Consider the following 22,351-nt stretch of genomic DNA (forward strand, 5'->3'; position numbering starts at 1 on the left):
GTCGATGTTCGGTTCTTTGTCCATTTTAAAACTTGAAATTTAGTCTCTTTCGTCGCTGATTCGGTTTTTAAAAGGTTGCAGATTTTATACAGATGGACGCAAGTTCCAATTCCTTCGGTGCTAACGAATGGGAGTTGAGCAAAGAGAACGTGCAGCCCATGAAACAAGGTCGCAAGATGGCGAACTTGGCGGTCGCTCTTGCTCCAAGTTCTGTCGATCAAACGCGTATTTACAAGGAGAAACGGTGAGTGGTTTACATACATACATACTTTATTGTTACCTCCCCAATGGGGCTTTTCAGGAACAATTACTTAAATTACTAAGTTACTAATAACTACACAATCAAAATTCATCAAATTAAAAAAAAAACATTTACAACATTATCTTCAAAACCAAAGGCTGGTCAATTGAACAGATGAATTTTAAGTTATATTTTTGCATCTTTTCAGAGAATTTGAAGCGCAGATCAGAACTTACGAAGGTGAAGACCCTTTAGATATCTGGTACAGGTATGCGACAGATACCATGTAGTTTGCAAATATCTTGCTTCACGTGCAACATGCAAGGTAAGAATATTAATTTCTGCCTGACGATACCCTGTTTTGATTTATATTATCAAGGTACATTGTATGGACGGGTGAAAACTTTCCTAAAGGAGGAAAAGATCTGGGAAGTTTACTTGAGCGTTGTATAACAACTTTCAAAGATGAGGAAAGATACAAGGATGATGAACGATACGCGAAAGTTTGGATTCGTTATGTGAGTAAAATCGATTTTATTATCAATAATATAGCCAAAAATTCCCTGACTGAGGTTTTAATTACCTGTAGATCAAATACACTACATGTAAATAAAACTGACATACATGTACAATGTAAAAATATGGACGTAATGTTATGTTTCATATATCCCATTGCCAACCAAACTAAAAGTTGAAGTACAGCGATGCAAAGAGTCAGCTAAAAGCTGGCTTGTCAGTGATGCCAATTGGTAAGACATAAATGTATATTTTCCAGGAAGAGAAACTGAATCCCGCAGAATTGTTGGAGCTCGTATGTATGAGTAAATTTATACCGTGCCATAGAAAATACAGCCAATCAGAATACAGGAAAGCCTTGGATATTTTTATCTGTATTTATCTCAGCTTTACTGATATCAAAATAATAACTTCTGTATTTTTTTTTTAGACTGACATCTGCACAGAACCTTTAGATATTTTCAACTACATGCACAGTCAACAAGTATGCAGTGGTCTGGCTTTGTTTTATGAATCATGGGCCAAGCTGCTTGAGAGTCTTGAAGACTATCACAAAGCTGATGAAGTATTTAACTTGGGGATTAACAAAAATGCTCAACCAGTGGACAGATTGCGAAAGCAACACAAGTAAGAATACATTCATGTTTAATGACATTTAATGCACAAACCCTTCCATGCAGAACAAGCACTACTGACAAATGTTTCAATCAAATCAAATAAAACACAAATATCATACATGTACATGTATGACAGTCACACCCAGGGGCTCCATTAAGGGCTGGGCGTCAGGCAAATTGACCAGCTGTGGGGATGATTTTGCCCATCTTGTTTGACTATCTAGAGCTCAGATTGGCTAATTCTAAGGCACTATTCTTCCATGACGCCCAGAGGCAGATTACAGGCCTCCAAAAACAAAGTTTGGTCATAATGGAAAAATCTTAAACGTTGGCCTCACGGTATTGACCTCACTATCACCTGGTCAACAAGGCAAGGTCTCAGTTTGAGATTTTCCAGTAAAGACCTCACTCTCAGCTAATAATTATAAAATAGCTAATAATAAAGAGCCTACATGTATTTGGGATGTATCAAAATGTAAATACTCTTTTATAACTTGATTGTTGCACATTGTTGTTGACTGAGATATGATTGTCATCACCTTTATGTTGCAGAGCGTTTGAGTTACGTCTGGCTGAAAAAGTTTCAAACGGACTTCAACAAGTGTCATTAGCAGAGGAGTCTGGACCTCAGAGAACAACTCTTGGAGGCTTAAAACGTCAAGGGAAGAAAGGAACTGTTGGGACTAAGCGAACTGGAAATGCCACTCTTTGTAAGTTATTGCACAAGGCACCCACATGTGCTTTGTTAATACACAGCTGTCATTAAGTTTTGATTCACATGTAGCGTAGATTTTCTTACCGGTAGCAAACTTACTACGATGTGTACTTTATGAACTGTATCGACAACAGGCAAGTTGATCAGTGGCATCAAGGGTGATCAAGCATACTCTGCTGCAAGCCGTCCAAAGTATGCTATAGGGCCTGCTCAAATGAGCATTTTATAAAAATAGGCAACATAATTATGAAAGATAAAACAATTTTCTTTAGAAAGTGGCCATCCACAGCCTGGACACCCATCTGGCTAAAACCCTGCTCTGCTGTAACATGCGTTACAGGTTACGACCCTTAATTATTGACATTCCTGTTAATAATTCTTTAGCCTTATAGTGTAGTAAACATTAATTATAATGTGTAGTTCCAGAAAATATCTTAATTACCTCTCCCACGAAAGGCACATTTCAATTAAGCTTGATACATTTCTTTAAATGTTTTGGTCTTAGAGAACCCCCACCCCCAATTCCAATCCCTTCTGTGGAGGGAGTATGGATGTTTTCTGGAACTGCACAATCACAAAAATAACACTTATGGTAAGGTACAGTATAGCCTACATACACAATAGTCAGGTACAGTAGCCTGCATAATCAGACTTAGGTGAAGAAGGCAGAACATTAAATAATCATTTATTCTGTGGCTTGTGTACATGCTTTTTTTTTCAATAATAAAAGCAGTTTTTCCCAATAAAAACTACTAACAGTGTATGAACCAACACTTGCAGTCAGACCTTTTTTGAGGTGGTGAAGGTGGAACATTTTCATTCTATTCTCTGGCTTGTTTAGCTACTAACAACTTGTATGAACCTGCACATGTAGGCACAGAGGTTATCTTTATTGAATAGTGCAGGCTCTTTTAAATATATTTAATTATTGATTGCAGAAGTAATTTGTAATTGTCTCGCCACCTTTTTTTTTTCAGCTAAAAAAGGTGGGATCGGTGTTGCCATGCCAACTTCAAACTCAGCCAGTAATGGCTTCAAGATATTCTGTGATGAAGATCCTGGTATACAAAGCTCGTTACCCCCATCTACAGGGGAGTGGCAAATGCCACCCACTGAACCAGTGATAAAAAGGGAAAACACTCAGAAGCCAGGGAAATGGACTGATGCAAAGGTAGAGCCAACAAAATACATACATGTACACTGTAGTTTACTTTGTATTCATCTACATACATGTACATTGTACAGTGGTGTTACATACTTACATGCATTATGTACATTACAGTGTACAAACAATTTGTGCTTAGTGTTTATTAACATTTTTTTTGGCCTTCAGTGGGATGAGTTAGTGGGATGAGTTAGTGGGATGAGTTAGTGGGATGAACAAAAAGCATCTACATGTACATCACTCACCCACCATTTTGCTCATCCCAAACTACCCAATAGCCTCGATCAGGCTAAATCAAGAGATGTGTAAAATTCAAGCTGAAAAATGTAATATGTTCTGACATAGCTGGAGTGACACTACACAGGTCTTTGAAGAGCTACAACCTACTGTACATGTACATGTATATAGTACATTTATTAATTACATGCAGATTCCCTCTGACTGTCAACTCGTATAATATTTTGCCACTGATATCTTGGATGCTTCTTGTGCAGAGGTACAGATGTGAAACCAAGTGCACATAATTATTTTTATCAATGACTGCTGATTTCTATTTAGCCACTGGTCATTATTAAGTGACACACATCATTCTATAATTTCATTTTAGGTTTCTCAAAGACATCAACCATCTGTAGCTACTAATGACATTCCACACAAGCCTGCTTTCTCTGTCCATGTGGACGATGACATTACCAACCACCCTCCCCCCACTCCTCAGCATGTTTCGCAGTTTGACAAAGTGTTGAGCTCAAGGAAACCAGACAAACCTTCAGTGATGGATGCTCTTAGAAATAAGGTAAATTTGCTGTACATGTATACATTACATTTTTATATTCATTGGAAGTAAAAGCGTAGAACAACAATTTATTATAAACAATCAGTGTTTCCGCCAGAGCGCGCCATTGCGGGAATCCCACGTTGAAATCAGAGATGGCCCCCAGAAAATTGAAGAAGGGGCCAATTTGGCCCTTTTCTTTTACAAGACTACAGGCTTAACCAGGCGTAGTATTTTAGAAGCCATCCCAGGGCTCGAAATTGTGACCGATACGGTCACCAATGTAACTAACATTTCATCCTTGGCGACCAAAATTCAGCAAAAATTCTGGTTTAGTCACCATAATGGCGACTACATTTCTCTGTGTTGACGATCAATCCAGTTATTTTGTCTCACTAGACAATCATATTGAAAGATCTTTGCTTCTAAAACATTCAACATAAGAAAAGAAGTCAATCCATCTTTTTGCTCTGTGTTGATTATCTCACATCGGAAAACTTCCAAGTTTGACAAACCCTTGATCATTGACTATGTCATGTACGCCTAAGAACTGTTCTCTTGTAATGCATGGATCATACTAGTATCTGATTCAAAAGAAATTTATTGAGTAGAAACACTTCAAAAAGCACTTACCTTGGCTCATCTGTTTACTTATAGCCAGAAAATGCAGAGGGCCAGAAGAGCAGAGTTATGTATTGTAAGGAAAAGATTTATGCAGGAACACAGGAATTTTCCTTTGAAGAGCTTCGTGCTGCTCGGATATTTTCCAAGATAAGGGATGGGACATACACACCACCAGTTATTGATAAGCAACCAGAAAATGTTAGATACGTGTACCCAAAAAAGGAGGTTTACTCCTTACTTGAGGGTGAGTTTCAGTACGAAGAAATTCTCGCCAGAAGATATTTTGCTTGTTTGAAGACACAGGGGACTTCAACAAATCTACATGTACAGCAAGGGGCCCAAAAGGTGCTATCTGGAAGTGTGCCTTCCAGTGCACAGCAGATGGCAGGAGATCAGAGCTTATGTCGTGGTAATGAGCCCTGCGCCATGGAGATTGGAAGTTGCCAAAAGAGTGTAGTTAAGACATCAGGTGCTGCAGCTACCGATGGATATCTTCATTCTATGCCGCCAAGTCACAGGTACATTATTAGGTTTTCTGCGCAGGTCTGGCCAGTGATGTACATATTTAGCAGGCTAACAAGTGAGTTTGACAGACATCTTTTGCTTTTACCAAAACATTTTTGCTAGTGATGGTACATTGCTGTACATACCTCTAAACAAACGCATTTCAGTCAGCATCTTGTTGTCGGTATGTGTCCTGTCCTGTCGCCTGCCCCTCACCCCCTGTTCCAGGTACATGTATTAGTCAATTGGTATTACCCCTTATTTGTTTTCTTGTTTGTTTTTTGATGTTGTTCTTGTTGTTTTTCATTTGTTTTTTCTTTGTCATTTTGTCACAGCTCCCAAACTTTGTGTAGCCAACCTTCTGAAAAAAGGTTATTAAACTCTTGTGGGTGGACACAATGGCAATCAAAATCAGTGAAATTTAAGTCCGCTCATTTCTTCCACAGTGTGGGTGCTGAACCTGTTGCTAGATGTGGTCTTGCCTTTGCAGATCCACACAATGCTTCACATCCCTCTGCAGAGAATTTAAACACATTTACAAGCTGCCCTGAGTCAGTTCATGCCATGCCGCCAAGTACTTTGCAGTGTGGATACCAAAAATCAGCATTCCAACCTGTCAAAGTCAGACAACATCAAGATCAGTTAACTACAAACAATTTACGCCCTCCACAAGGAAGCAGGCTTCTTGACCTCTCCAGTTGCAACGATGTGGAAAATGTGTCTTGTAAACCTGTCAGTGAAGTAAAAACTCCTGTTATTTTACATGCGGGGGCCACTCAATTCAACGATTCAGTGTTCACACATACGCCAAACAACGGCAATCCAGTGACTACTGACAAATTTAAAATGGCACTTAGAACTCCAGATGCCAACAGGTCTGGGGATTTTAACAATTCCAATCTGACAGGTCCATCGCCAACATTGTTCACAAAACAGGCTTTAATGGTAGTGGGGGACATGTTTAGTGGACCTCTTGACTCAGAACGTGACTTGACTTTGGGCGTTGCTCAGCAGCCAATGGATCAGATGGACAAAGACTTTGAAGCAGCTTTCAGCAATGACGACTGCACCACTGTCAACCCATTTTCAACCGGTTTTGGTGGAATGGGTAGGTTCAAAATTTCAAATCCAAATTGTCTCAATGTTACTCAATTATTGATAACTGGGAAAAAGCAATGATACATGTGCATCTATGGGGGATAACCATAACAACGGCAACCACCAGGTGCCATCACACTGCTGGAATCTTTTTATTCAATGGAGAAAATTTTTACTTTTAATTTATTCTTACCCATAATGTTCAGTTCCAGAACTGAACATACTCCCCCCACAGAAGGGATTGGAATTTCCTGAGGGGTGGGGGGGTTCTGTAAGACCAAAAAATTTAAAGAAAATGTATGAAGCTCAATTGGAATTTCCAGAGGGGTGGGCAGGTGTTAGAAAAATTCCCTTCTGTGGGGGAAGTATGGATATTTTCTGGAACTGCACAATAAGGGGAGAGATGAGTTGGGGACAAATGGTTGTAACATAAATGTGATGCAACACAAAAGATATGACCTGACCCTTAAAACTTGAAGGTCCAGAGACCCTTGCAAAACCATCTGACTACCCCAAGCAGAGGGTGTGAACCCGCTGGCTTAACCTGAATTACACTTATTCACAATTTATTGGTGATAAATCTGCATTTGTCACTAAATATATTTGGTATAGTAAGTATACAAGTATAGTAATACATACATGTCACAGGAGATAATACTCAACTAAATTTGTGTCATATCATAAATAAAAACAATGCCCTCAATCTACGTCTTTCATTGAAGGTGGCCTCGGAAGCAGTGCTGGGTTTGCTATTTACGATGAGACTGCTGCTGATAAGAGAGACGACGAAGTAGAGAATTCAGAGAACGGACCCGAAGATAAAGAAAACATGTATGTTTGGACAATTTACATCTGTTGCTCTACCTCTCTCACTCTGTAATTCTGAAAATGATTTGTCTCGACAGTACTAACCCGCTCAACTAGAGTTGTTTGAGATTCGACCTAACAAGTTTCCATGCTGATTCCATGGCACAAGAGGTCATTTTTGTTAATTTCTATGTGTAAGTAAGAAAGAATCAAACACACTCTACACGGATCCTGGGTGTAGATGTGTAATTAAACGTATGACTGTGGAATCTATCTGGTCGAATCTCAGATACATGTATCTGTCTGGCAGAAGAAGAAAGTACATGTAGTTAAGGAGTTCAGTCACGGTATTTTGAGTTATTTTGGCCATGTAAAATATTACCTTTAAATTGAAGGAAACCTGAAAATAGTAGTTTACTAAGATGGAAAAACACCAAAGAGATAATAATAAATCTTAAAGGAACATAGATGGTTAAGGATGGAGAAGATTAACACGGATTTTAACGACGAACTTGAAAAATCTAGGCTAAAGTTTTCAAGATGTGCAATCCGTGACGTAGCTCTTTTTAACGACTCTTTATTCGGGCGAAAAGCCACAATTTATGCTGATACTACTTGTATCTTGTTTTATGTTAGAAGCAATTGCCTTAGGTTATCTTATTGTTCTATTTCAATGACAGGCCACCAACAGGTATCCATCAAGAACCAACCCACCGACCCTTGGCCGGCATCCTTCAGCCGTCCGTGGGAATTCCAATCTGTCCAGTTGATGTTGACGATGAGCAAGACGAGCTGATGGAAAACTTGGAAAGCGATGAAAATGCACCACTCAAGAATTATCAACCTTTGCAGCCACAGGATAAAACCAGCGAGGTGTCCCTGGCGGATTTCACTCACGATCAGAGCATCGCCTCTGGAAGTTTTGCTACCGCGGCACGCATGGCCTCGACTCCGTTCTGCAATGGGATTGGTCCAATGTCACTTCCCAGCATTCCATGGAGCACAATTCGCCCAACCAATGAAATGCCAGAATTGAATGACTTGGCTGCTGACGGAGGTGAATTCTCTTCCGCGCACGCGGATGGGGCTCAAGCAGGTGGTAGCTTCATGTCAACTCCCAGCAAAGTACTGAGTCCAATATTCGAGGGAAGCCACGAGGATTCCAAATCTACAAATTCCAGCCATTCTTCCAATGGATCATCCAGGCGAGTTTCCTGTTCCGCCAGTGCGTCGCAGCACAATGGTTTAGAACTGAGTAAGATACAAGAAGAGACAAGCATTTGCCAAACCGATACTGCTCCAGAGGCGAACAACGGTGGTTGTTCTGTGGTCAACCCTTTCGCTGGCGACGTTGTTAACGATTTTCTTCAAAGGATAAATCCTCCTCTGTCGACGTATGAAGGATTTGTTACGACAAGCAAAGAAGTTCCAAGGATCGTTTCCAATGCCTCAGTTAGTTTAGGTAGGTTTGCAATTACACATGTTAGTTTGTCAGTGCGAAATTATCTGATCTTCTAGAGAGTCTATCCAAGCCACTTTACGCAACAGGAATAACAACTAACGAAAATACGTTTTCAGCAGAGCTGTCACAATAACCTTATGCACATTCAAGCTTTTTTCGCGATGCGTAAAATTACAAGCCAAAGAATAACCACAAAATAGCATACTTTACTCACTTAGGTTAAGGTAGAGCGCCGAGGAAATGCATGAAATAAGTCAAAGAGGAATTCGCGCAACAGTATACGAGCTCTAAGAATTATTAAGCATGCAGAGACTCCCTCGCCAAAGGGATGGCCTCGACAAAAGCTTAGTTCTGTCGATTTTTTTATTTTTATTCTTATCTTGTCTCATCTTATCTTATCTTATTTAAGGAAGGGGTTAGTTTAAGGTGTTTTCATAGTTGAATTTTAGATTTATGTATTGTTACTTATTTGAAGGTGACGACGACACATACCATGTTGAAAAGCTGATAGGATCAGGAGCTTTTGCCAAAGTTTACTTGGCTAATAAACGAGGAGATGCTGATGAAGATGATTTTGAAACAGATGACGAAAGTGCCGTAGTGCTGAAGGTAGTAAATACACTTCACCTATAATATTCACTACAGTTCGTTGTCAGAAAGCTGCATGAACCTGATACCTGACCAATAACAATCTTGACGTGACATTTTTCCCGCGCTTTATTCACCTTGAGTTATGATTGGCTCATTGCATGACTGATCGTGATTGTCCAGTAGGCCTTCTCGAGTTACCTTGTGCCTCTATTTCAAAACGAGTCCCGTGCAAAACCTTTCATATGAAAATGAGTTTGATTTGCATGAAAAAAGAACCTGCAGGAGGGACATCTTTCTATATGAATAGTTTTGTTCCAGACAACAGGAACTCGGAAAAGTTTTGTTGTGTGTTAACTTAGCGTTTGGTCATATGCTAACATCCCGTTCATTTACATGAACTGTATATCTTAACTTGACGACCGACAGGTGCAGAGGATCTCGATCGAATGGGAGTTCTATGTAAGCAGACAGCTTCAAATGAGAATTCAAGCGCGTGGCTGCTCGAAAGAACTGGTAAGTCTATCGCTGCTCGAGCAATCTTAAAGGAACCACGTCACGGTTTTGCGCGTCTTGAAAACTTTAGCCTAAATTTTTCAAGGTCGTCGTTTGTGATCCGTGACAATCTTCTCCATCCTCAACCATCCTTGTTACTTGACGGTTTATTATCTCTTTAGCGTTTTTCTATCATGAGAAACTATTATTATTTAGTTTTAGGGGTCCTTCAATTTAAAGGTAATTTTGGACGTGGCTAAAATTACTCAAAATACCACTTCCTCCAAGTATGTACTCTATGTAACAGAATCAAATCACTGTTATGCTAAACCTGGCAATTAAGTTCAAATTTCATTAGCAGAATACCTGTTTGTAGCGTGGTAATTTACTCAACCGCTTTCTGTTTTTCTCAGCTGGCAATGTTTATGAATCCAATGGCAGCGTTTGTGTACTCTAATTCATCAGTCTTGGTGGATAAGTACAAACCGCTTGGTACTATCTTGGTAAGTAGTGTTAGTAATAAGGCAACAGGATAGCACAAACTATACAAACTTTGGATTAAACCAGAGTGTTAATATAGAAAATATAGAAATGCATTCTACAACTATGAGGAAGCTAGAAAAAGAAAACTAGATAATCAAAACTGTGACAACGCGTTACTGTGGTTGTTTACCAATTAACCAAACATCTCAATCGCTAACTACCTTTGGAGGCAGTTCTTTTGTCCCAGTTTGTACGGACCCGGGGTCACCCCAACGGGGTTTTTCCGGCAAAAAGTAAACGCCCCCCTTTCACGGATTCGTTGCTTTTTGGTTTTGAATCAATTAGTAACCAATGACATGAACTACACGGTTCAAGTCGCCGATGTCTGACAGGGGAAGTATGTTGTGCGTTCAAAAAGGGACCCTTGAAGCTCAGGTTATAAAAGGTAGGGTGAGTAAAGTCTGCATACGAGCCAAGTGGCTCATCAAGCCGGAGCTTATCCCGGTTTCAGTAGCATGAAGCGACTAGGAATATTTATACTCCCCCTGGATGGGATGGTGGTCCATCGCAGGGTTACCCCCAGCATTAAATTCTCCAGTACTCATTTGTACACCTAGATGAAGAGAGGCACCGTGAGCCCAACAACACACCACAGTGTCCCCGGCCAGGGCTCAAACCCGGACCGCTTGGCGTTGCTCCGGAGTCGAGCGCACTGACCATGAGGCCACCGCGCTTCCCACTACTCAGGCTATATAGCTGGCTTTAATTCATCCCGTGATATTTCACAAAGGTTACATTTGAGATCTTTTCCCTTAGGACATGGTGAACAAATACAAGGTGAAGAACAAGACTATGGAGGAAGGAGTGGTGTTTTATTACACTATCGCGCTGTTGAGAATCTTAGAAACCTTGCACGCTTGTGATGTCATTCACGGAGATATCAAACCTGACAACTTCCTTGTCTTGGATAGGTAATTTTTTTTTTCTTTTTTTTTTTTTCGTTCTTCTCCCATCAGACGCTTCTATTCCCGCCCTGACTTTTGGAGTTGTTGTCTGCTCAAAGCGTATTGTTTTTGTCGTTGCTTCACCTTTTTCTGGGCAATAAGATCTCTTTATTGTTAATACGATAATCGATTACTTGTCAGCTGTAGCCCCCACGGTCTGTATCCAAAAACAATCGCGAGTACTCGCGAGTATCACGAACACTGTCATGCTAGTGTATCGCAAGGATGAGAAGTCATGTTACCTAGCAGCATAGGTGACAAAAACCGCGAATTCAGCTGGTAATTGCCCTTTCTCTCCCCTCCCTTCCCCGCCCCTCCGTAATAGCAAAAGACAACTGGGTAGGGGAGGGAATGGCGACATTGTCTGCTGGCTCTTTTATTCAAAGTGGGCATTTGTTCTAGGAAGTGCTGTATTATCGATTATTTACGTGATAAAAAAAACTCGTCTCTAAAATAACGCCGATTGTGTTTTCAGTGATGTAGACACTCTGGATGGCGCCTGCTTGAAGTTGATAGACTTTGGTCGTAGCATTGATATGACTCTGTTTCCAGCTGGAACAACATTCAACACAAACTGTTACACAGAAGATTTCCAGTGCATAGAGATGAAAGAATCAAGACCTTGGACCACACAGGTACCTGACGAACCCAGCTTGCAACTAACAATAAAGATGTTCTTAATACTAGTGTGATTTTCTTTTGTAGCGTAGACAACGAGTAGTCCCTCTTTCGCTTAGTCCGTCGAGCGAGACCGTAAATAAACCACGAGGGAAAAAATGGCAGCGTGAAATCTTGAGGGTGAGGCCATTTTTTTCTCGCTGTTTTCTTTCTCGTCACGAACAACAAACTAAGCGATAGAGGGACTACTCTTTTTTTATTTGTAGCGAGGCTTCTGTTACAACAAGTCACAATTTAACTAATAGATTCCATGTTGCTGTGCGTCTGTCCAGTAATTGATCACGGCTGACGTCAAAATGTGGTAAGAAGAGGCAGACGAGGCAATAGCCGAGTACGTTACTGATGTCCTTACCGCATTTTGACGTCTTCTGTGATCTATTGCTGAACAGACGTATGAAATCTATTTGTTTTATACAATAAAGATACAGAACAAAAACACTGTTTCATGACGTCATCTATGCGTCTGTCCTCTAATAGCTCATGTGCTCCAAGAGACACGCCTGCAGGGATGATCATGGTAGTTGTATTCATCAAAACAAATACCCAGTCCAAGATGATGAATGCAACTACCATGATTCCTTGCAGGCGCATATCATAGATGGAATTATAACTAAGAACCGATCAAAATGCAAGAAATATTTGACTGATATAAAATGATGTTCTTTAGTGGTGTGGCTAGTAACATTAAAGGTGATTTTTGTGGCTCAGCCTGGCTTTTCTTGTACCGACTAATGGCTCTCGCTTCTTTGCATCCTACAGGTCGATACTTACGGCTTATTGGGCACAATTCACTGTTTCATATTTCTTGATTACATGAAAGTCTTCAAGGACGAGAAGGGAAGATGGAAAATTACGAAATCGTTTAAAAGGTATGCATACTGCCAGTAATCGGTTTCACGCTGGCTTCTGAAGTAACTACTCGTACTTTGGGACGCGCTCAAAAGGCTTGTAAAACCACTTTATTATAGATCTATCAGGATTAACTAAAGAAACATTTGCTACTCTATCATTTTTTTAGGCATTGGAGTCCCATCTGGGAGAAGCTCTTTGACTCACTGTTAAACACGCCAAGCTGTTCTGAGCAGCCGTCTCTACGAGGTTTCCGAGAGGAGTTTGAAAGAATGTACCTTGAGGATGATGAAAATTGCTCGAGACAAAGGCAGAGGCATGAAGTGTTGATGTTTTAGGCTGATCTCTTGAAACGCTTTTGATTGGCATCCTAAGTGTGTGATTGACACTGACGCTTGATGGGCTTCCGTCGATGAACGTTTTTCAAATATAATACGTACAGTCGAAAACTAGTGTTAAACTGCGAAGCATTGCGTTTAGGTATGTTTTGCTGTAAAAGTTGTACTAAAATTTCCCGCCTTGAGCTCGAGTATTTTATCAGCATTTCATTTGTTTTTCTCGAAAAATACGGTTGCGACCAACTTTGTAACTGTTGATTGTAATTATTTCTGTACAGAAGGGTCTCGTATACATCAAGGAAGGTTTCACATGGAGCGATGTATAGTCTACTTGGGAAAGTTTTTCTAGCATTTGTTTGTAAATGTCTGTGCACTTTGTCACATGGTTGCCAAAGGTTACGGAAAGGACTTGGGAAAAGCTAGAAAAAGGCAGGGAATGTGGCATTTGTTCGGAGAATTCTAAATTTCCTTTCGATGTCAGGGGACAGCTTATGGGATTTTATTTTGTGTTTGCTGTAGATTTTGATAACGAGATTCTAACATGGTCGGCCGGAAATGTTCTCTGTCGTGTTTATATTGGATGGTTTTCCTTTAATCAGTATTACGGTCGCTGACAAGTCAGAGACTGGCACCCATGTCAATGGTGTATTTTATTCATTTGAGTTCTCGAAGGAAAAAGTACAAAGTAAAATCAAATGCGTGATCATTCGTAGACACTCAAACACATTTTAATAAAGAAGGAATACTCAGTGATAAGCTGTACAGTTTGACTTCATAATGATTGAGAGGGAGAATTATATGGGAGGGGGGGGGGGGGCGCTACTGTGAAAATCCAACCACGCCCAGCACTCGTTAAGGGTAAAACAAATTTGCAGAAGGCGTCCAGCTTTTCGGGAGGGCCTCAGGAGGCCAATCTCAACCTCGTGCCCAGGGTCTTCTCGATGGTCCTCAAAATGTCCAGCCGCCGGTCCAAAAAGCACCACCGAGAGGACCCTGGGATGAGGTTCAAAGGTCATCTTGCAGTGAGGACTAGCTTGGTGACCACCACCTGCAAAGTGAGCGCGAGGAGATTGGGTTGTTGTCGCCAGCTTAGTCACAATCGACCATTAGACAACTGAGAGAGGAAAACTATCAAAGCAGGAATCTTCGCGGTAAGAGCTGCGTAGCGAAGCTTTTTTTAGTTAAAACCACCGTTGGTTCATTGAGCTTAGATGTTAGAGACTCGTTTTTGGCTTTTGCAGTTTTACAACTTGGCCAATGGTTTTAAGATGCAGAATAGCCCTTTTCACGGTTAATTTTTCTCATTTGCATTACAATGTAATCCAACGTGGATGCGAAGCAATTTCGGGCTAAAACTACAAAATAGCCCGAAATTGCCTCATACATGCTAGATTTTATTGTAATGCAAATGAGCAAAGCTAACCGTGAAAACGGCTATTCCCGTAAAAATAAAAAGTAATTGGAATAATATTCACAATATCCGCCAGTAACTGGTGCATCAAAAGGTTGTTTAACACAGAAACAGCAAAAACGTTTTTATCTCGAAATATCTTCTTCGACGAGAGTGATTTTTGTACTATCAAATGTAACTTTTCACTGCAACTGAATATGGAAAAACGCAGAAACTTGTTTTTAACGCTTTGGGTCTGGAAACTGAGGAACAAAATTCGCTTTGACTTGTAGCTTTCAAAAGGTAATTCGGACGCTCGCATTTAGAGGTCGTGAAAAATTCGACAACTTATTTTATTTCAAAATTCGTGCTATAGTTTGATAACCAGCTCTATAAGCTTTAATTTTATATGAGGTTTAGATATCTTCTGTTCAATCCGGACGCGCTACATCGCTTGGACGCGAGACATCTCTTAAGATATACAGTAAAGCTTAAACCGTCCAAAATCACTCGAATGTGCACGACTATATATCTCAAAGTCCCTTGATCAGAAAGTTTCATTGTTTTGCAAACTACCAGAAAAGTTTCCGCTTATCCATTTACTGAAATGTTCCAAAATTAATGCACCGTTTTGCGATCCGGCCATCGCGTATTAGTCTAAATGTTTTTTGCAGAATAATTTTCACCGCGACTTATTTATTTCCGACCATGCAAACATCACTAGGCTCAATATTGACTGAAGTTTGACAGCCTAAAGAAAAACTTTTTAACATTCGTTTGTTCAGTTTGCCATGTAAAACGTTCTTGCGCGCGCTGTAGTTTACCGTCCATATGGATCGCCAGTTTCTCACGAGTTTAAAATAGCCATGGTACACTTTGACGGGCGTCAGTATTGGCTCATGGAGACCTGGATTAGTATCAACTAGTGGACACAGAAATCCGCTTTAGTTTCGGGTACAGTATTCGTTGTACTTTTTTTTAATAATCAAATGAAGTTTGTGAGTAATTTTCAATGTCTTGAAATTCTATAATAATGCAACTGGCCATGCAAAACGGTATCGATCAATTGAACGAGGAAATAAATAATTCAAATTGGCCGATATAATAAAACGGACGACATATAACGCCAGATTATACAAATTAATTAGATCTCTTGGAAGTATTATTAACCATATGGAGTGATCAATTGTTAACGTTATCCCACGATTAAACAGAAAGAAAGTTCCCACAATTATTATAGTTGCTTCCAAATAATTTGGCTCGACAGAAAACACTTCTGAGATAGAAATGACCAATATCTCTCTTAAATGCAAAGTTTACATTCTTAGGCCTCTGCGTCTGTGGACATTTCTTTCGTTCAATGAATTACCGAATCACACCAATTAATATCTCCCCTACTTCTCCTCTAAGAAATTTAATTTGATCCTGCAAAGTACAATGAAGGGAAAATCAACAGCAAGTAAGAGCAAAAATGAAAACTTAAATCCTAAAATAGCACTCGCGTAAAAATTTCGTGCTGTACGATGAGACAATACAAATAAACACTGGAAAACAATACGAAATGTTAATTATTGTCACACACACACCGATTAGATCAATTAAACAAGTAACAAAATGGCAGACATGTCATCTTCGCTTTCAACTGTCTCCCAAACAGGCCCGTGCCTTTTGTTCGTTTGTCGACCTACTTGTTATAATTTGAACAATAAGAAAGTTTTCTTCCCAGTTCCAATTTCCCTAAGAGTTGCCTACGCTTCCATATTATCACAAGAAAAGTGTTTGATTTTCACATATCTTCAACGAGAAAAAGACAATTTTCTCAGTTGTCAAAAGTGATAGTTTCGTTAATTTTGCTTACAGAAAACGTCAAGTAAACTATATTTTGTATTCGCTGAAGTTGGAATCGACGTTTGTAGTTTGCGGAATGATTTTGGTCCGCGCAAATGAAAATTTAATGCGAAATCGATTAAAATACAACAATACAAAAATCTCGATTTTGTATTTGGTATTTGTTTTTTTTTTTTAACTCAGGTTGTTGTTGTTGTTTTTCTTTTTTTTCTTTTTTTTTTTTGCTGCATTATTCTACACTGATAATCACTGCCACTGCCACTGATCCACGAGTCTTTTTGTGATAAATTTCGGTGTCGGCTTAAGCCGGGCGCTAAGGATGGGGGCCCAGTCCTAATTCATGCATTTCTGTAATCCGGATGAAACATTGCTGATTACGCTGAAAGCAAGAACATAAAAGCAAGAATTAAAAATCCTGCTTTTGCATTGATTTCAAATTTGTTTCACTCGAGCTCAGTATTGCAATAAGTGCAAAAAAAAAGCATTAAAACGAAAAGAAAATGTCATTTGAATAAAATGCAGAGGCACGCGTATATAGCACTCTCTAATTAAAAGCTGGTTCCTTCACGCGCAGCGATTGCCATACTTCAGGAAATAAAACTGAGTATATTAGCCAGTGAATAGAACGGGAAATGACTGTGAGCAAGGTTTTATGATGTACAAAATGCTTTAACGTCGAATAATTTTACAACTGAATAAATGATCTTTTCGTCTGGTCCAGTATTAAACAGGTCGGTCAAACACAAATAACTTCATTACCGAAATTCCCAGTCATATCGATCAAACAACCTGGAAGTTTTTTGAAACAAATATTTTTCAATGCTCTTATTAATGACGGTGATCGAGATTGCTATGAAATAACGGATCACTCACTTCAGTTTTTCAGTGAAGATGGATGTTTTTGAAATTTCCAATAGCGCAATGACGCTAATCAGTTTTGGATTTACAATAGCGTGACTACTATTGAACCAAGTCAAATTTTTTGCAAATTGAGCAATGGCGGCCGATCGAGGTTTAAAAGTGTTAACACGGTAAAACTGGTCACAATTTTACTGTTTAATGTAGTATGCAGTTCACCTAGATATGAAGATTATTCTCCGCCAATCCTTTGACCGTTAACAACCGACGTTTTCATTTGTTGACCGTCTTTACACAATGTTGTTTTTAGGCTTGGTTGAAGTAAAAGTTGTAAAAGCGACGATTTGCTGAATCGAAGTCGACGTACGCAGGTGCCCATGATACAGAGCCTTAATTAAAGACGAGACGAATATACTAAACTATTTTTAATCATTTCCGACAGTTCTTAGCTTGATTCGTAAGTAAAACCTTAAAGTAATTGGGTAATGCAGCAGTAACAACCATCAAGCCGATTACAAATATCAATCAGTTGAGTATTTCTTCAAGAAGAAGAAGCCAGATTCTAAGCTATCCTGCTTCCATAGGGATACCCTCTCCGTTTATCACATTTAATACGAGCACAAGTCCGTTACTTTCAGTAATAATATAACGACATTACTGAGAAATTAGACAATGCTGAGGAATTGTTAAATTTTGTTCGAATTTCCGATTAATTAAGAGGATAGCTTTTACACCAATGTACGTACTCGCTGACTGCGAAATTTTTTATTCAGTTGTCGAGAGTCGAGAGTGAAGGAAGTCGGTGGTGGAGTAACTCGGTGGGAACACATGATTTAGACAGAAAGCAACATAAATACAGGTAATATACACTAGAAACTTTTATACTTGATACTATAAAGCCCAACTGCAAAAATGGTGGATCTGGACCTCAGTGACTGACTGTTGTATGCAATGTAAATTCGTGTTCTTCTACAATGGTTGGGGCGGTTGGTTCTTGGACATCATATAGTAGCCCGCGTAAAAATATTGTTAAATATGGCGAGCTCATTTTGTTGTCCTTCGTTTCTACAAACTTTAGATTCGCTTTATCTTCTTCATATTCTTCGGCACCTTAGTGCGCTAAATTCTCGCTCAAATGAACAATGTAGTTATTAACAGACAAAACGAGAAAAAAATATAAAATAAAAGTCCATCTTAAGATCTAGAGTTCGCGAGATCGCGCGTTTAACTTGTAGGTGATCGAAATCTTCTTTGATATTCCTTTACGAATCGTTCTGTAATTATTCGACGAGGGAAGCGACTCAGTGCCAAGAAACTCTCCCAAAGTCAAAAGGTCCAAAAGCCAAAGGATAAAGCTTCATCAAATGTAAATTTGCGAGAGAAAGAGAAAAAGATGGCTACATAATTGAGCGCTTTAGAGATGCTTCCCAAGACATGCGTGATAGATATCCTCTCGCACAAACTGGAATATGTTTGTTAGCTATATCATTCCCAGTAAGACAAGTAAGAAAAGATGTTTGTAAAGACTGAGTGAAAGATCCTCTCGCACACTAACTGGAGTACTAAATATGTTTGTTGATCCTATCATTCCCAGTACAGTAAGACAAGGTACTATGAAAGATATCTGTAACGACTCAATGAAATTTGGTTATGGCGCAAATTAAGACTCGCCAATCCATTTCAGTTTAAGTAAGATCAGAATGGAAAGCACCCAACATTTCGCAGTTTCTGTGGAATATTAATTTGTTACTGAGCTCTATGACTGCCTTAAAATTCAATTCCGATTAAGTGCTTTTTTTGAGAAGTATGACTTTGACTCTTTCTGTTGTGGAAACTATGCTGCTGTTTTCAGATTTGTAAACTCTCATTTGGATGTGTATAATTTCCAGTTACGATTCTCGCTAAGGCAACAACAGCTGGGAAATTAGGAAAATGATTTTGCTCCCTATGGATGCCTGTAGCGTTCACGTTTAGCTCAAAAACGCGCGATAGATCGAGTTATGCAGGATTACACAAATATCCTTGAAATGGCATAAACGAACTGGGAAAACAGAAACGGCTCGGAGATTCTAAGTTGTAAACTGTAATTTCCTCCTTCGGCACACTTGACTAATTTTTGAAGATTGTCAGAGAGACCTTGCTACTTATAATTGGGCGGATTGCTCCACACAGTCAACAACATATAACAACACAATGACTATTTAGTAAAGAAGATCCTAAAGTATTAAATTGTATTATTTGAATCAATTTGGACGTAAAGTCGCTTTCATCAATGCCAAGCTCTTAACAGGACCAAACTTTGTCTATCTTGCTTAAACGTCGACGTCATGGCCGCTTCTCGTAACGTCGCGAGAACAAGAGGGGTTCTTTCGTAACCGTTTTTCAGGGTTATGGTTCAAATTTGCCATAGTTAGAACTATTATTTTTTTCTTCCGAAATTTCGCGTGACCTTTATTTTCGGTTCTAAGACATTTTAACACCCCTTTTATAGCTATCCTTCTAACTTAAACTTTATTTCTTCTGGATCAAATACGGTTGTGAGTGAATACGGGCTGCATGTAAACGTTTTTATTTATCACGCAGCCAATTTGCTCTATTTTGTTACAGGAAATAGTTAACAGAACCGGATTTAAAAGTTTCACAGTCTCGAAAAAAGTACTATAATTTAACGGTAGACACTAATTTGAAAACAAAGTATCTGAAATATTCCTGTTAAGAGAATACTAGAAAAGCGTTTTAGCCTGGTCAAAAGCAGCTAACAGAGAACGTAAGCGAATCGCCCAACACGAAGGAAATTCAAGTTCCTGATTGTCTGATATGAATAGGATGATTGACAACTCATTCATACCAAGTTATTCACCCCATCATTGAAACAATAGGTAGAGACCTTTATTTGCTTAGCCCACGTTCAAGATTTTACTTGCAATTATCGACAATAAAATCACAAAATCTGCCGCTCTGCATTCAGTCTTGACTTGTATCGGTTGAGTGAAGATTGTTGTTCTGAAGATGAAGTTCGTTCTTGCCTTCGTTACCCTCGCCTGTGTGAACTTTTGTTTCTGCCGTGGTGGAATTGACGTTGCAAACCAAGTAAGATAGTTGGTTTTCATACTAGAGTAATTAACTTATCCTATAAAAATGAAAGCATTGCTTTATTGTTTTGCCTGACAATTTGGACTAACCAAAATAGCTTAAAAGAAAGGAAAACGCTTTAAATGCACAAGTTGTTCACTCTCCACGTTGAAAAAAAGAGATTTGCTTCAGCCATTTATCACAGCGAATATCTTCCTGCTCAGAATTTCTCATCCAATTTTGTTTCTTTTACAGAAGGTATGCACAACGCCAAGCAATCCAATCAACATCAACATCCACGCCGCCAAAGACAGGAACGGTGTTAAGGTACGAGAATAAGACAATTTTATCTTCTCAGTATTCGTTGCACGAGCATATGGAGTATTAAGCAGCGTGGATGAATTACACGAGGAATTGAATGTACTTAATTTGAAGTTGGTGTAGTTGGTAATGCTAGTGTAGTTGGTAATGTTGGTGTAGTTAGTTTAGTTGGTATTGTTCGGATGTAGTTGGTGTAGCTGGTGTAGTTGACATAGTTGATGCAGTTGGTTTAGTTGGTGTAATTGGGGTATATCAGTTGACTTTGACTTATTTTCGTTTCTAAGAATTTCTGATGACTCCGTTCGGATCACACGTTACGTGTTTTGAGTCAGTGTCTCTTTCTTAACTGTTATTTAGGCTGAAAAGGGCGAGAAAGGTGACTCAGGAACGAAAGGTGATAAGGGAAATGCTGGGACAACTTCGTGCAGCTGTCGTTTGCAGGTAAGAACCTGTCATTTACTACAATGGGAGTAGATTTTTTGTTGGTTCTTACCACTTCTTCCATCCATCCAAGTCAAACTTTTCAATCTTTCTTCACTGAAATTGTACAAACAATACCACAATTTTTTCTCTTGAAGCTATTGCTGTTGTTGTTGTTGTTCTTTTTTTTTTTTTTTCAGTTTTTGAGAAGCACAGTTAAAAAAAATGATGAAAGCACTTGCAAAGCAGTATTATACTAAGTTGATTACTATTTGCAATTGGTTGTTCAGAAATGCATTGTAATTTACCGATGCCCTTTATCGTCTCTTTGAAAAGGATCCAAAGAAACCTTCCGCTCACCTTGAAGGTGCTAACCGTAGAGATGTCAGTTATAAAGTAGATGAAGGTAAAAGTTTATGGCCGGAACGTTTTTGTAGTGGTGTTATGGGTGCATGGAAGAAAGCAAAGAGACGAATATTATAGGATAAGAAATTAAAAGAAAACTGCAACGCGGGCATACTTCTGTTAGAGTGAGTCCTCTTTTGTGTCCATCCATCTTAAGAAAAACTCTATTGAATTCAGTGAATTTAGATCTTTATCTGTTACTCTTTCTTTCTCCCTATCAATTTCATTAGTGGGCTATTGCTCCATCCCTTTATCCTCCTTCACAGAAACCTTCAATTACACACACATTCTTGAAATATATGGTACCTTTCATTGTAAGCATTTGACACCCTTTTATATTTTTTAAGGCCTTTAGGGAGATAATGCTATAACGTGGGACAACATGGTTTTCAGGAGGAGTAAAGCTTTTTGTTAGGAAAAGCATGTTTTAACGACCATCTACTTCATCTAGTTAAATAAATGCCTAACGATTACCAATCGCTTTCTTTCTAAAGTTTTTTGATAAGGAAATTTAACCTTTTGATAAGTGATATTTGTAACTGGTAACTGGTGGTGTAGAGTTGCACGCTTCAAATCTCGGGTAATAGCTTTCATTTACATAAAGAAGCATGTGTAATTTTACCAGTGGTAGACGACAAGGGTTAAGAACAGAGCTGCAGACTAAACATCACTCATGTTATGTCTTGTAGTCATAAAAGACTGGACTTTGAAGGCTCCGTACAGCCATCTTGCAGGCGGTATGAAGTACCATGACGGTAAACTGACGGTGCCCATCTCCGGACGTTACTACATCTACGAACAAATTTACTGTCGCGGGTATAAGGGGAAACCCGTAAGAATTTCCATCCTTGTAAACAACAAAGTCGTCGCTATGGTTCATCCACCACACACGTTACGAAATGCAGAATTCACACATTCCACAGGCGGGGTGTTCTACCTTAAAGCTGGTGACGTCATTACGGTGGCGACCACAGGTTGGGCTGGGATAGCCTACATGTATACGTACCACAGTTTCTTTGGCGCATTTTTGATCTGAGCGTTAGCTTGTTAAGGTACCATCCTGGAAACCTTCTTTGCA

The 22,351-nt window shown here is 39.3% G+C and overlaps 2 protein-coding genes across 2 annotated transcripts; both read left to right on the forward strand.

The window, feature by feature from the left end:
• The first annotated feature begins 70 nt into the window (after nt 1–70).
• Nucleotides 71–13,686, forward strand: LOC145483825 (mitotic checkpoint serine/threonine-protein kinase BUB1-like). Its single transcript, XM_081462370.1, has 18 exons — nt 71–244; nt 450–509; nt 621–759; nt 1,188–1,384; nt 1,927–2,084; nt 3,067–3,260; nt 3,862–4,050; nt 4,687–5,171; nt 5,604–6,265; nt 6,978–7,086; nt 7,743–8,524; nt 9,000–9,133; nt 9,542–9,628; nt 10,021–10,110; nt 10,907–11,061; nt 11,570–11,729; nt 12,532–12,641; nt 12,791–13,686. Exons 1-18 carry the CDS (start codon nt 93–95, stop codon nt 12,957–12,959), a joined length of 4,032 nt encoding a protein of 1,343 aa, XP_081318496.1. The 5' UTR covers nt 71–92; the 3' UTR covers nt 12,960–13,686.
• A 6,251-nt stretch (nt 13,687–19,937) lies between these two features.
• LOC145485748 (tumor necrosis factor ligand superfamily member 15-like) lies at nt 19,938–22,309 on the forward strand. Its single transcript, XM_081464365.1, has 5 exons — nt 19,938–20,145; nt 20,383–20,454; nt 20,806–20,889; nt 21,205–21,274; nt 21,963–22,309. Exons 1-5 carry the CDS (start codon nt 20,065–20,067, stop codon nt 22,307–22,309), a joined length of 654 nt encoding a protein of 217 aa, XP_081320491.1. The 5' UTR covers nt 19,938–20,064.
• Nucleotides 22,310–22,351: the final 42 nt, after the last annotated feature.

The sequence above is a fragment of the Orbicella franksi genome, chromosome 4, assembly GCF_964199315.1.
Source record: "Orbicella franksi chromosome 4, jaOrbFran1.1, whole genome shotgun sequence".
Lineage (NCBI taxonomy): Eukaryota > Metazoa > Cnidaria > Anthozoa > Scleractinia > Merulinidae > Orbicella > Orbicella franksi.